We start from the raw sequence: 15,529 nt of genomic DNA, 5'->3' as shown, positions 1-15,529 counted from the left end.
TGCCATTGAACAAATTCGCCCAGGTTTTCCCTTCCTGTTTTGGTTGCAAATCAATTTTCCGTTGTGCTACTGGCGCTCCTTCAGGTTGATTTGCACCTTTCTCTCCCTCCTTAGCACCATCGAGGCTATTCTCACATGGAGTAACCTCCTTCGTTTTTCCATTCCCTTATGTGCCGATAGTAGGTGTTACTGTAGAACTCCTTGCATTTGAGGCAAGCTGTGCAGATTTTGGATTTACAGTTGAAACCCCTCCGTTGCGATTTGGCATTACGGCAATTGCCCCTTCCACCGGAGAGTTGCCTTTCGTCAGTATCCATATCGTGTCCATCACCGGAGCTTTGTTACCATTCCTTTTTGGCCTCCCCCTAGGCATTTTCCGGCAACGGCGCAATAGAACACCCTAGCGTACGCCTAAGAGAAAAAACCTAGAGAGAGTTTTTTTTTTTTTTTTTTTTTTTTACATTTGCTTGATATTAACAATTATTTACTTATAACAAAATTATTTATGATTGCAGGTTCTTGTCGCGGAAGTTGGGAAGTCGTGCGATTTGTAATAACTTTGTGTTTACTAAACGTGTTTCTAAATTTGTGTGTAATATATTAGAAAATATGGGTAATCTTTGTGTACTTAATGATCCCAGTGACCACTTAATGATCCCAGTGATCCTGCTGTAATGCCTTATTAATGAAAACATTATCCTATTAACCAAAAAAAATATTCAGATAAAGTATTATCATTTTTTTTTTCTTTCTGTACGTTTTTTAGTAGTACTTACCAGAGTAGATCGTGAACCAACTGAACCAAATTAGTTTATTACTTCCGGCTTCCGATGTCTTTTCCCAAATGGGCAATTTTCCTTGTTGCCCCATAATAAGTTGTCACTTGTCATTGACACCTAACCGAAATCCATAAACCCATATATTGAGTAGTAAATGATATAAAACGACAGTTAACTTCAACTTATCATCCTCTCCGTCGATCACCGACCGACTTATTCCCCCCAAATTCCCTATTTCCTCCTTTCTCCAATCCCCGTATTTGAAAACCTAGAAAATCAATCGCAGCAAAATCTCACTCGGCCGCCGCGCTGTGCCGTGCCGTGCCGCCCGCATTCAACAGAATTAAACGCTGCGTTATATACACTTAAAAGAGAGGAGATGGAGCACCAGGAGAACGAATACGAGGAGCATGAGCACGAGGTTTACGGAGGAGACATACCCGATGAAGAAGGAGAGATGGATGCCGAGTATGATGAAACATCTGCCGCCGCTGAGTCTGAGGATGACCCAAATGCTAAGGTTGTTAGCATCACTTTTTTTTTTTGATTTTTTTTTTCGTTTTACTGGTATTTAAGGTTTGTAATAACCGTCATTTATTTATCCTATAGGAATTAGAAAATATGAAGAAGAGATTGAAGGAGATAGAGGATGAAGCAGGCGCTCTTCGTGAAATGCAGGCCAAGGTCGAGAAAGAGATGGGCTCTGCACAAGGTTTTACTCATCTGAATATCACAATTCTGTAGATTTGGCAGTGCCTCTGTCTGTTCTTTTGCAATACTGTGCAATATTGACACCTCTGGAAGGTCCAATCGGAACTTATATTAGAGTCATCCATTGGTCTTCGCAGCGCCAGGCCTGTGATGTGTGGATCAGATCTATAATCTGTGGTGTCTTTTTCATTTTCCTTTTCTTTAAAGTTCAGACTTTTTTTGTCCCTGTAAGTAGTGGCTTATACTCTTTTTATGAAATAAAAAAAAAAGGAAAACAATATAGTGGCTTATACTCTTTAAGGTCTTATGCCGGTGATGGAGAAAGAGTGAATAGTCTCATGAAAAATATCCTTCTAATGAAAAATTTCGTTTGCAAGAGGTAGAAGCATAAAGGTGGTTAGGGGTATTTGCAGTGGACTATGTATGTGGTTTTAGCATATCATGTATTGCTGATGCTCGTACAGCCTAACTTTGCATTGCTTTTTTTTTTTGCTCTAGTCGACTAAGTTGAGCATACTGGAAAATTTATCAGATTATTCGTTTTTACTGTTAACTTACGTTACTTGCAAGAGTTTTATACTAGGCAAGTTAGTTTCCATTCTCACAATTGCTGACTGTTTGTGACGTATTGTTAGGTTTGATAGAAAAAAATCATCTTGATTTCAGACTCAAAAAATCATCTCAAATTCAGAATAAAAAATTTCCTTTAAGTTGGCACTTATAAAAGACCTTGGAAAGGGGAAACGTTACAATAACAAGTTAACAACAGCATACCCAGGGTATTCCCACAAGTGGAGTGTAGGGAGGATGGTGTGTATGCAGACATTACCCCTACCTTGTGCAAATAGAAAGGCTCAAAGATGAAAGAAAACGTGAAAGAAAGAATCTTCTAAAAAAAGCGAGAAAATACAAGTATTAAGCATTGTGGTGAAGAAAATTTGAGCCAAGTGCACTGGTCTATCGCTGAGATGCAAGTTTCAAAGTTTGGGATGAAACCTCCATCAGTGGTTTCCTAATAAGGTGATCAGCAAAGGAACAATGGTCTGTTCATAGTTATTTTGACTTTGGGTACATCATTTTGGGTAGGCTACTTTTGTGAAGTTTTCGCTAGAGCTTGATCTGGTTCCTGCTGCCTTTGACTGTAGTTCCTCTGAAATATGTTATTAAGGTACTAATTGGTATCAGTTCACAGTTTCCCAAAACATAGCTCAGTTGAACCAAGTCACAGTAGAATCATAAGTATGTCTGATTTATGCAATATAATAAATAAAATGAATATGCTCATTTTAATTTTTAAACTTCGTTTTCCTATGTTTTTTTATTAATTTAAAAATCTTGATACTAGCAACCTGAATCAGAGAAGATCGTGGGGTTGACTCTCTTTCATGTGCCCTTTTTTTAGGGAAGGGAGAGAGGGCAAGTTATAGTAATGGGTTAACACTTGCCTAGTAGAAGATGCCAGTTTATGAGATGCAATTTAAATTTTCTACCTTATCAGATAAATGAGATGCAAAATCAGTTTGCTTTATCACTAACAGTTTGTGCTTCTAGAGCAATGTAAGCATTTCATCTATAGAATATCGGTTTTTCTAAGTCTAATTATCAATCATTAAAAATATAAATGAGTTGAAGTAAAATCAAGTTTGGAAGAATACTTGGTATTCATCACTTATGAAGTGTAAACATAGCAAGTTTGAGTTATACTTACTTATTAGTATATTAGCTTTAGATGGTTTAATTTCCTAATTTGAATTTTGTTCAGGAGAACTTAATATTAATATATGATTTCTTTGGATGAAAGGTAAGTATTTATTCACGGAGCAACACCAAGTGCGTGCTAGAAACTGCACAAGTACACTGTGATCAACTTTTTCCTTCCTACTATAACAACAACAACAAACCCAGTGAAATTCCACAAGTGGGGTTTGGGGAGGGTAGTGTGTACGCAGACCTTACCCGGACCTTATGAAGGTAGAGAGGCTGTTTCCGAAAGACCCTCGGCTCAAAGCAGTCTATAAAGTCCAAAAGAGTATCAAGATGATTTACATTTTTTAAGTTACACCAAAATGCCAACAATTTTAAGCATCTATATTTTACACAATGAGTTGCAATTGCCTTCCCTTTAAAACATCCTGACTTTCTTTCCTTCCAAATTGTCCACATTATGCATAATGGAACAGTGTTCACAATGTCGTTAGTTGTTTCCTAGTCATTTGACTTCTCCAGCTGCTTAGGACCTCCTTCAGATGCTAGTGATGAATTTTATCTGGTTTCAAATATTCAACCGTCAATATGCTTGAAAAAAAGTGCAAAAGTTATCTGATTGATTAAGCAGTTCAGAAAGCTCTAAGAAATATTATCAAATAAAGCCGCCAAATTCAGACTTCAAGATTTGACGGTAAGAAACCCTAGCTTGACTTTTGACAAGTATCAGTTAATACAGTCTGATTTTCTTTTCTGATGGTTAGACAACTTCGTTAATTTTAATCAAGTACTGTCTCCTTAAATATGTTGTGCTTAAGCTAGGTCGCCGTAAGGAAGAAAATTAAGTTTCATGATTAATGTAGTTTATTCGTGGATACAGTACACTACACTTGGAAGGTTTTATATATTAATTGAAAGGCTCAAAAACTTGTCAAAATTGTATTGTAGTTTTTGACCTCTCAATCTTCTTCAAACAATTTTTTTGACGTCTCAATTCATTTGGTTTAGGTTTTAAAAAGTTGTTATTTGCAGAGTTATTACACTTTTCATTTTTGTTGGAGAAGATTGTTTGAGTATGCAAGCCAGTTATTGGTAAATGAAAACAATGCAGTGCTACAAAATGATTGGGATTGTATCTCTCTGCTTCAATTGTAGGTAGGCAACTCTTGGTTGCAATTAATGTAGTTTATTCGTGGACACACTACACTTGGAAGGTTTTATATATTAATTCAAAGGCTTAAAAACTTGTCAAAATTGTATTGTAGTTTTTGACCTCTCAATCTTCTTCAAACAAAGTTTTTGACGTCTCATTTCATTTGGTTTAGGTTTTAAAGAGTTGTTAGTTGCAGAATTATACACTTTCCATTTTTGTTGGAGAAGATTGTTTGGGTCTGCGAGCCAGTTATTGGTAAATGAAAACAAAGTAATGCTACAAAGTGATTGGGATTGTATCTCTCTGCTGCAATTGTGGGCAGGCAACTCTTGGTTGCAATTAACTTTATGGATTCACTAAAGTTAGTTCTTACTTTGTTTAGTCAAGCAATGGTTATTGCTTCAATGTTGTTAATGGGCCTTAGGACCTGAATGAATCCACTCACTTTAAAATATCGATTATATTTAGATAAGAATCCGACTTAACCAAAAACTAAAAAAAAAGAAACAAATTTAAATAAGAATCCAACTAAACCTTTAATACCTTTTACCTCTGTCTAATGTATGTCATCATTTCCTCAAGAGTTGTTGGGATGTCCACTCGAGGAGCAAGATGAATATTACGAAGGGAGTGCTTGTTGTAGGAAAAAGATAGCTACATGGTATTCAGGTGCAGCAACAAGCTAAAGTAGTGGTTGTGAGGGTTGTTTTCCTTTCTTTAGTTGAAGGTGGGACTAGATGGTCGCTGAGTGGACAAAATCCTAGAATGAGGTGCTTCAGGGATTTGATTTATGTGCTGCCACTTGCCAGATCCTGTACTTCCTTGTGTTTGTCGTTTTTCTACTCTTAAAGCTTAAGATTAGAGTAACTGGTCATATTTTTGTTTTTTTATTGTATTTTCAGAATGTAATAGAGTTTTTTTTGCTAATTGTTGAAAACCCATTAATCAAGGACAAAAGATTTTTGGTCCTGATAATGTGATTGCCACAATTTTGAAGCTCATTATGTCGTCCAAGTTCTTTTATCCCAAACCTCAAGGCTTTTCCCAGCTTTTGATTAACTATTTAAGAGAGGCAAATCATTGACTCCATCTGGAGAAAGCTCTGTAATGGTAAGGATGTGGCGAGCACAAAAAAAAAGAAAAGAAATATTATTACTCAAAACATGGAAAAGAAAACACGGACTAGGTATCACAGCTGCTTTTTCTTACCCCAACTGTCATGCTTCTGTTCATCTTCAAAGATTTAACAGTTCGCTGAGTGGGTTGAATACCGGAAGAAGGATCATTTTGGGTTGCCTTGTCTTGGTCTCTCATTAGTGCAAGTGATATGTGGTTGGATCTTCATAAGAAAGTTCTACATGGTTGGAAAACGTGCATTTCTGATACCTACTAACTAAGTATCTTCCTGATCAATGTTTAAGATGTACTAAGCTTATTTCCCTGTGTTCGATCATTTTCCCAAAGTTGCTCTTGAACTGCTTATGGAAACAAATGAAAAGATTGGCTTACCTTATTAATGATTGATCTTCTTTCTTAATTGGGAACAAATTCCATGTAGCTTCAGCTTAGACTCTCTTTTTGTTGCATAGTTTAGAGTCTTTCTAGACATTCTTCTACATGATTTCCGGGAGTCTGAGTTTTGAGGGGTTGTATCTATGATTGGGTTTACAAATCTTTCTTGTACCGAAGTCTGTTTTAGTTGCTTCTTACTGTGCAACCGGTTGTCCAATGGATCTAAAACTTCAGGTGTTCATAGAAAGGACTAAGGAGAGATGGTTGGCATCTCCCCCGATAGGGTCGGGAACAGCCTTCGGACTTTACCCGTTACCACACATCCGGTTAAGGCTTCCCACTTCGGTGGATCTTATCCCAATTTTTTTCCTTCTAAAAAAAAAACTTCAGAGTTCAAAATGATTTCATACGCTCTTTTCTTCTCAAACTTGGGATTATCTTAATATATTACTGGTACTTGAATATTTTTTCCAAATATGTAATAATATTGAAATATTTGTTGTTTGGGAACAGACCTCATGATACCAAATCAGGTAGACATAGTTAGCACAGTAATAGCTGTGGATTTTTTTGTGTTACCTTACTCAAAAAGGAAAAAAAGCACCTAAGGGTGTGGCCTAGTGGTCAATGAAGTGGGTGAGAACCATGAGGTCTCAGGTTCAAATCCCAGCGGAGGCAAATACTAGGTGATTTCTTCCCATCTATCCAAGCCTTGGTGGATAGAGTTACCTGGTACCTGTTGCTGGTGGGAGGTGGCAGGTATCCCGTAGAATTAGTCGAGGTGCGCGCAAGCTGGCCCGGACACCACGGTTATCAAAAAAATAAAAATAAAAAAATAACTGTGGAATTTTTACAATAACTAGTTATGAGATTTCCTCCTGCATTTCAGCAATGGGACAAGTTATTCTTGCATTGTGGAAAAAATGTTACTTTGAATAATGATTATATTCCTCCGGTATTGGTTATGTTATGAGGAGCTTGGCTCAACTAATGAACTAGTGTAATATATTGGTGAACGAATCATGTTACATAAATCCCATTAGTTATCTTCAGGTACAGTTTTAGTTATATGACAAAGTTATCTACATGCACAAATTAGTATTTATTTCAATTTTCTTGTATGTTATTAATAGACTTTAACTTTAAGTACCTTCATGCCAAATAAACCCTGACACATCTCCTTTTTATTATTAAATGGCTTTGACCACTTATTCCCCCCGGATAATCTGATTCCTTCTTAAAGATTTCTCCGTTACATCTTCATTTCTGTCACCCTACTTTTAGTTGGATGTTCTTGTTGGACAGCTAAACCCTCGGTGTCTAGGTTGGCTTCCTTCATTTGTTCTTTCCAATCACCTATAAGACAAGATAACTTGCAGCAAGATGACTGGAGAAGTTCGCTGTTTTGAACCAAAACGGTCTTTGTGGTCGATTCCTGCACCTAAGAGTGGGCTATCATTTCTTTTTCTTCTTTTTCCTTTTTTGCACTCGGATCCTTTAATTTCAGATTTATCTAGAAAAAGAAAATCCACTTCAAGGTGAAAATGGTTGATTGTTTGTTCTTCTTTCTTTGATTTATTGCTGTCATTGGCATTGGTTTCTTTTTGCCTTTCTCCCTTTTTTGTGTCTGTTCTCTGTATCCATCATGTAATCGGCATTTTCTAGATCTAACGCATCCTCTTTCAGAAATTCTTTTAGGTGCTAATTTCTTGTCACTTGCTTGTCATTTGGTACGGGTTCTTTTTTTTTTGGGCCTTTTTTCCTTTTTTGTGTCTATTAGCTATATCCTTCCTGTAATCAGCATTCAGTATATCTAGCCCATCCTCGTATGGAAATTCTTTTAGGTGCTAATTTCTTGTTGGACAGACTAGCTTGTCATTTGACTTATAAAGAAAAATAACTATCATTTGGCCCTTGAATTTAGTTAAATTGCGTCTATTTCTTGGAGATACAATGCGATTCTGGTCTATTGTAAATGGGAAATTGGGCTTCACCGATTAGGTATCTAGAGTATTTGATATATGCAAAGGGGAAGAAATTAATTAGATCAGACCTAGTACACCCCCCGTTTCAATTTATGTGAACCTATATCCTTTTCAGTCCGTGCCAAAAAGAATGACTCATTTCCATATTTGGAAACAATTTACCTTTATGCAATGATTTATAGCCACACAAAATATATGTGCCTCATTTTACACCACAAGTTTCAAAAGTCTTCTTTGTTTTCTTAAACTCCGTGCCCAGTTAAATAGGTTCACATAAATTGAAACTAAGGGAGTAGATAATAAGCACAATTTTGGCTTGCATTAGCTATCCATTAAAATTAGGAAAATGGGTAAATGGGGATGCTTTTAATGTAAGTAATTTTATTATTTCGTAGCTCGTTTCATGGTGATTATATGAGAAAGTGCGACCAGAAGTCATTATTTTGTTTCTTAAAGTGCAAGCAATGGGAAGCACATTTGTTGCCTCATGTCTGAAGCGCACTGCGCTTTATACAGAGAGGCGCAAAGTGATCTCAGCTAAAAGTAGTCGATTCTTTGAATCTGACTATAAAAAGAAAAAGCATGTCAGTACGCTTTTAACATTTTTCATCATTTTCTTCTTCTTGAGGTTTTGCACATGTTTAACTGCTGTGATGGATTTAAAAAAATCTACTATTTATGTTTCTCTACTTCTTTTGATTTACATCTTTCTTCTTCTTTTTCCTTTTTAAACGAAAGTGAGCGTTGCAAATTATTTCTTTTTATTATGGTTGATCATTTGCAAATTGAAAATCAATAAAGTTGAAGTTATTTTTGTATGCCCCTGTTGAAATTACATGTTAATGATGTTTGATTTGAATTGTTGGATTAATATTGTCATTATTGTACACTGGGTGATAGAATTTGTGATTATAATTGCGATTTGATAATATAAGTACTTCATTCATATATGTTGCATAATTTTTCTGGTTCAATAATGGGCGCTTCATTTCAAACAAGTGTGTGTTGCTTCTTTCCATTTGCTTGACGCCCCATAAGCCTTGTTGCATGTGTCTTTTCGCTTTAAAAACATGAGTGGAAGTTTAGGGTGCTTCTGAAGGTCTCTAGACTCTCTGCCTCATAGAAGAGCAGTGAATGTGTTTAGGTTATCCTAGGTTTTGGACTTTCGGTTTTGAAGAGTGTGTGTGTGTATGTATGTATATATATATATATATTCCTTTAATACAACCCCCACCCTCTCAGAAAACAAGGGAAATCCTATCAATCTTCTGTTATTTCTATGTTCAAAATGTATCTAAATGTTAGATTTGAAGTAACGAGATACAAATCGTCAAACTTATGGGGTATTTGTTGTTCATCAATTGTGCTTCTGTGCATGTGTGCAGATCCAACTGCGTCTGCTAGTCAGGCTGAAAAGGAGGAGGTGGATGCGCGATCCATATATGTCGGTAATGTGAGATTTATAGCCTTTACCTTGGTCAACATGTAAATTTGTTTTTTCCTGTCTGATGGATTTCTCCTAATAGCTTCATCCTGCTTCTCGCAAGGCTTATATTGTGTTAATCAATGATAGGACTTCATTTATAATTCAACCTTATCTGATGATTTGCTTTCGATTTTAATCCAATGACAGAAACTGCAGATTACTTCATTGCTCTTTTGTTGCCTATAGCTTTTTTCCCTTCTATGTTGCATTATTAGTTGTTCTTTAACAGTGTGGCTAACATGCAACTTTAACAGGAACTCACCTACAACGCAATAACTCTATCATTCAACTTTCTAGAACAAACTTATTTTGTGTCTCAGTTGTCTAATTGCTCCACTTCTAGATTATTATTATTTTCATGTTGGATACAATGAAATTTGTTTTTTTGCTCTTCTATTTGTTCTTTTACCTTTTGTTTTCTGTTTTGCTTTCTCGGTTTTGCTCTTGTAGCCTGAGTTTTCAATTTGTTGTGTGCAGAAGAATGAAAACTTGGGATAAGTTTGTGCAGAATAGCATGACTCTTCTTTTATAATCTAGGTTGGCAAAAGTTTTGAGAAATTGCATACATGGTTTATACATTTGACATTTTCTTCAGAGAGACAAGGAAAAATGTCAGTGATTTGAAGGATCTTATTTTATATAATGAACTTGTAGATTTATAACAAGCAACTATTGGATTCCTAGTGTATGTCAAGTCAGCACCTTGGATTGCTTGTTCTGATGTTTCACTTTCTAGATTAGTTGCTGCATCTCGCCGTTATTTTGATTTGCTGTATTGACCAGAGCTAACCTCACATTAAGTCTTTAACAAGCAAAAGAACTAGATATTGTTCTCTGCACATGTTACAAAAGTAACACTAATCAACAACAACAACAACAACAACATACCCAGTGTAGTCCCACAAGTGGGGAAAAGTAACACTAATCATGTTAGTTAAAAACATCTAAGAAGCCCCTCATGGTTGGTCTTTGGATGTAGTTTGATATTTGTAATGCTATATTCGTTTTACTCCCTATATTGCTCAAGCTCTTGGGACCGGATATCTGAAGGGAGGCAAGTCCCCGGCCCCTCAACCCCCTCTTACCTGTCTCTTTGTGAAATGATAGCAGAATTATCATTTGAATTGTCTTTTTCATTTCAACTTCAGGTAGATTACGCTTGCACACCTGAGGAAGTGCAGCAACATTTTCAATCTTGTGGTACTGTAAACAGGGTAACTATCCTGACTGACAAGTTTGGCCAGCCGAAAGGCTATGCTTATGTCGAATTTGTTGAAGTTGAGGCTGTTCAAAACGCACTTCTGTTAAACGAATCAGAGCTTCATGGACGGCAGTTGAAGGTCCATAACAATCCTTAATCTTTTGTTCGCTGTTTCACTTTCTAGACGTTCTACCACTGTATTCTTTGTCATGTAGGTATCTGCTAAGCGGACAAATGTTCCTGGTTTGAAGCAATTTCGAGGAAGGCGATTCAACCCTTATGCAGGATTTCGCCCTCGGCGTCCATTCATGCCTGGTGCTCCAGTCTTTCCACCTTTTGGGTAATTAACGATGATGCTATCCCTCGTAGAACATTTATTTTGTTGTGCCCAAATAAAAAATATATCTGTTTACATTCAAATGGAACTATTGATGCTGCTTCTATATGACCATCTAGTGCTTGAAGCTGCTTCTATGTTCTACCATCGTGCTTGAGAGAACTCCCTTACCCTCGGGTTTTCTTTTTACTTTTCGTTTTCCCCAGAGGCGAGGTTTTGAGTTACGTAACTTGAACTTTTGTTTCCATGGCTATTTGCTGTTTTAGACAGTTTTACTAATGCAAGAGTGATGCTGTTTTACTGTTACATGGGGCAATTTCTTTTTTCCTTTTTTCCTGTTTCTTTTCTTTTTGTTTTGTCTTAGGGGATAGGGGAGGCCTAAAAGAGGCATATCAAGATATGAGCAGTTCATAGTACATCTTGCCACCATAGACGCTAGATGAGCTACGAAATCATGAAAAAAGTTCAAGGAATTTTCAACATTAAGAATATGCAAGTGGCTTACATGACGAGTACGGTCGGTGGTTTTGTATTTGGGGGAAAAGCTAGAAGTATCTTAACAAATGGGTTGCAAAAATATTTTATGTTCTTGATCTTTCTTTCAAGTACAACTTTCCCTTCTCTCCTCCAACCCAAAAAGAAAAGGCCTCATATTATTTACTTATCCAGAACAAAGTGAATCTTTGCTCGACCACTCTTTTGGGGTAAGCCATCTTTGACTAATCTCTAGAACAGGAGCAAAGAGATGCTGGGGACAGAGATCAGAGCAGTTTCCATCCTGACCATAATACTGCCGTCCCGGCCCTTGTCACTCCTGCAAACATTGGGAGATAATGCTTTGCTTATCTCCTTCTTACTCTTGAAATTTAGTTTAAATTCCAGTAATCCTGTCAGTTGCAAGTTCATCTGTTATTTATCTCGCTCTGTCAATACGATAACAACATCAACAAACCCAATGTAATGCCACAAGTGGGGTCTAAGGAGAGCAGAGTGTACGCAAATCTTATCCCTACCTTGTGAGGGTAGAGAGACTGTTTCCGATAGACCCTCAGCTCAAGGAAAGATGAAAAAGAGGCAATAGCAGCAAGCAGTAATAACAACACGATAGTAGATTAACCGAAGCGAAAGAAGCAAGAACAGGGATAAGAATAAGAAACTGAAACAAAGTAAAAGAAAATTAAGCATAAGAAAATACAAGAGCAATACTAGTACTACCGGTATGGTGAAGAAATACGCTCAACTACCTATTAACTAGCTACCCTAATACTCGACCTCCACACCCTCCTATCAAGGATCATGCCCTCGGTAGGCTGAAGCTGCGTCATGTCCTGCCTAATCACCTACACTCGATACTTCTTTGGCCTACCTCTACTTCTCATACCTACCAAGGTCAACCTCTCACATCTCCTTATTGGGGCAGTTGTGCCCTTCTTTTCACATGCCCGAACCATCTTAACCTCACTTCCCGCATCTTGTTCTCCATGGAGGCCACTCCCACTTTGTCCTGAATATCTTCATTTCTAATCTTATCTCTCCTAGTATGCACACACATCCATCTTAGCATTCTCATTCTACCACTTTCATCTCTTGGACATGGGTTTTCTTGACTGGCCAACACTCTACCTCATACAACATAGTCGGTCTAACCACCACTATGTAGAACTTACCTTTAAGTCTTGGTGCTATCTCGCTCTGTCAATGTTGATATTAAATACGCTTGGAGCCTTAAGGCTTTTATGACCAGAACTTTTTTTGAAGGATGTCCAGTTGAATGTCAAGTGGTCCCCCAACTTGGATATGACCTATTCTGAATGCCTCATGGGGTGTGCACGTCCACATAATCTACTTGACACACGTTTGTCTGAATTAAACAGTTGTTTTCCTTTACCCCTGCCTTCCTGAGCAGTAGTCCAGAGTTCCCTGCCTTGAAATAAAATGGAATCATGAGTTGTACTTGGTTTGCTGCATTTTTAGGCTTAATGCCTTCAAACGAAGTAGGATGTTGTGTTTCGTGTAAAGCCAGAGGATGTGTCATAGTAATTTTGTTGATCTGAAATGGTAATTTTTGTGTTTAGTGTTCTTTCTAAGGGTTAATTTGGTCTGTTGGTATTTTGACTAAATATGACCTATATAGTTTTACGCTTCTGGATTAGCTGCTCAGCTACTCGAACTTGTCTATTTTCAAGTTTATCAGTGTGCTTCAGAAGATGAAACCTACGATCTCATCTTATTGATGGAAGGGTCAAGTCAACAGTTTACTCAAATAAACTAGATTGCCTCCTTCTGTGTGTAATGTATGTTACACAATCACGGTTACATATGCCTATCTAAAGATGCATCACTGACCTGTTTTTTAAGAGGTTCCATCACTAAACTGTTAAACGAGAATAATGTAAAACTTACACGTTGGGTATTTTTGTTGCACTATGTATAGACACATGTAAACTTATATTGATTCAATATTTGTTGGTTATAGTTTTGTTCAATTGAATTCTATTTTCTATTTATCCTATAAGTATCCAAGATAGGCTGGTCCTAATCTTTTTAATATCAAAGAGAACTGAAATTGGTTGGATGCTTTATGCTTTCCTGAACAGAGAGCTGGAACTTCCCGAGATTTTAATGGAAGAGTAAGAGAAGTTTTACTTTCTGAGTCACCCACCAATTTACTTGTGTGAGGCTCATGTAAAACTTGACAAGTGAATGCTTGGTCCGGCTTTGTTAGTTCCAATATTTTATCTCAGTCCAACCAAATTTCAATCTCGCCCCTTTAGTATTAAAAATTTTGGGGAGGAACCATAGCCGCACCAACTTATCAGAAGAAGGCCTTTCATTGCACACTCAAATCAAATATCAACCTTCAAATTTTGAACTTCTCATCCTCTTACTGATCTAGCCTTTAATTTTTTTTGTCTCTTTGGATTCCTATCTCTTCACTTCCTTTCCGTATTCTAACTTCTTATGCGACCCACAAATGATTCACGCTCCCACTTTGCTGTAGAAGCTCAGTACTGCAGTAAAAATTTGGGCCACCCACCACAAGGATTTTGAATATTGAAGATGAGTGGAAAAGATGCTTATGGGAAAAGATGCGACCCACGGATCAATGGTAGTAACAGTGATAGGACCTTAGGATCTTTGCTCTTTTGAAGTCTTTTTTGGATGAGGATGAAGGAAAATATCTAGATTGGTATAGTGGGTTTAATTTGAACCAGAGAAGGGCAGAAGGATGGAAGAATTTTTTTCTGTTTTTCCAAATCATATCTGATAGATTTTTTGCAAGTGGGATCCAGCATTCCATGTGTTAAGTTTTAAAAGGAGCCTCACACAAGTAGTATTTGATGTGTAAGTCACAAAATAAAATAAAATGGAAGAGTAAATCTTCAAATATTTATTGATCTGGATAATAGTAGTCCTAATTAGCATGCTCTCGTTTCCTCCTTGGCTCTTCACTATGTAAAGCTACAATAGTAAATAGTTTTGTGGTTTTTACTTTTGTTTTTGTGTTCACTGCCATGGTCATGTTTTGCCTTCTCATGATCCAACTACTGCTTGTTGATGATTACATCAAACTTCTGGTAATTGATTTAAGTTGAAAAGTTTTCTGTTATTTTCTCATTTACAGAAGGATTCCAAGGTTCAGACGCCCCACCCGCTACAGGCCATACTAGTGGATTTTAGTCCGGATTGCATGGCCTTCCCGAGGAAAGCATGGGGCTCCCGTAGGGAGAGACGTGTCTCCTTGTTACTCTCTTTGGTTTCCTTTGGGGAGTGCAAAGGATGTTATAGTTCAAATTTTCTGTACCATTTAAGTTAAAGGGGCTGACATAAGTTTCAGCTTTGTCGAACATGCTTTAGGTTTGTTGGGACACAGAAGTTGTTTCTATTACTGGCTTGCTCAGGTGACATGCCTCTGGGCGGCAAAAGGGAAAAACAAACGGACAGATATTTGTTGTAGGTGGTTATACTCTTTGAATTATGCCCCTGATTTGACGGGGGAACTAAAGGTGTGCTTTAAGTTTGACGGGCATATAGCTCCTCTACCAAAATCCCCTGGCACCCTTTCCCCATTTCTGCATGCATTATGATCTAAATTAGAAAGCAAAAGTGGAAGAAACTGAGGTATGCGTTTTAGTGTTCCAAAAGTTGAAATTTGCTGAGAAAATAATGGGTTTCGTTTTCATTGAGACTGCAAACGAGGTGCTTAATCTCTATAAACGCTACAGACGGTGAGATTGATTAAAAAATTCCGTAAGTTTTCTTATGGCTGTATCCAGACACCTTAGAGCGTAACTGTCAACCATATGCAACCAGGGATGGAGTTATTCGATCCCTGGTTCATTATTTCCTGTGTTGCTTCCACCGCATACTTCATTATTTGCGTAAAAATTGCATAGGACGTCATATTTGGTTGCTCATTTTTAATTTACACCCGTTTTATTTTTCTGTTTGCATCCGTATCTATTTTTTTTTGTTAAAAGCGTTTTAAAAAGATGATTTTGCCCTTCTTTAATAAAAGACTATTGACAAAACTGTAGACTGCACGACAAAATTGCATCATGTTTTGGTATGAACTAAATAACTTCAGCATGTATTAGAAAAAACTAATTACAAAATTACATACCGCAAGACAAACTTAAGCATGTTTAGTCTGAAGTTTT

At 37.1% G+C, this 15,529-nt stretch overlaps 1 protein-coding gene and 1 pseudogene across 1 annotated transcript; both read left to right on the top strand.

Annotated features, from left to right (window-relative positions):
* The first annotated feature begins 803 nt into the window (after positions 1-803).
* On the top strand, positions 804-14,898 carry LOC107815674 (polyadenylate-binding protein 1). The gene is made up of 6 exons (XM_075252076.1): positions 804-1,299; positions 1,389-1,491; positions 9,230-9,297; positions 10,479-10,670; positions 10,747-10,871; positions 14,494-14,898. The coding sequence occupies exons 1-6, from the start codon at positions 1,159-1,161 to the stop codon at positions 14,537-14,539; spliced, it is 675 nt and encodes a 224-aa protein (XP_075108177.1). The 5' UTR covers positions 804-1,158; the 3' UTR covers positions 14,540-14,898.
* On the top strand, positions 6,094-6,227 carry LOC142180505 (U6atac minor spliceosomal RNA; annotated as a pseudogene).
* Positions 14,899-15,529: the final 631 nt, after the last annotated feature.

Source organism: Nicotiana tabacum, chromosome 4 (genome assembly GCF_000715075.1).
Source record: "Nicotiana tabacum cultivar K326 chromosome 4, ASM71507v2, whole genome shotgun sequence".
Taxonomy (NCBI): Eukaryota; Viridiplantae; Streptophyta; class Magnoliopsida; order Solanales; family Solanaceae; genus Nicotiana; species Nicotiana tabacum.
This window is presented reverse-complemented; position numbering and strand designations above follow the sequence as displayed.

What these genes read in the sequence shown, in the direction of transcription:
- LOC107815674 (XM_075252076.1), top strand. Translation starts at nt 1,159, where the DNA reads ATGGAGCACCAGGAGAACGAATACGAGGAGCATGAGCACGAGGTTTAC. An exon ending in AGGATGACCCAAATGCTAAG is followed by an intron (nt 1,300 to 1,388) that starts GTTGTTAGCATC and finishes TTTATCCTATAG; the next exon opens with GAATTAGAAAATATGAAGAA. An exon ending in AGAGATGGGCTCTGCACAAG is followed by an intron (nt 1,492 to 9,229) that starts GTTTTACTCATC and finishes GCATGTGTGCAG; the next exon opens with ATCCAACTGCGTCTGCTAGT.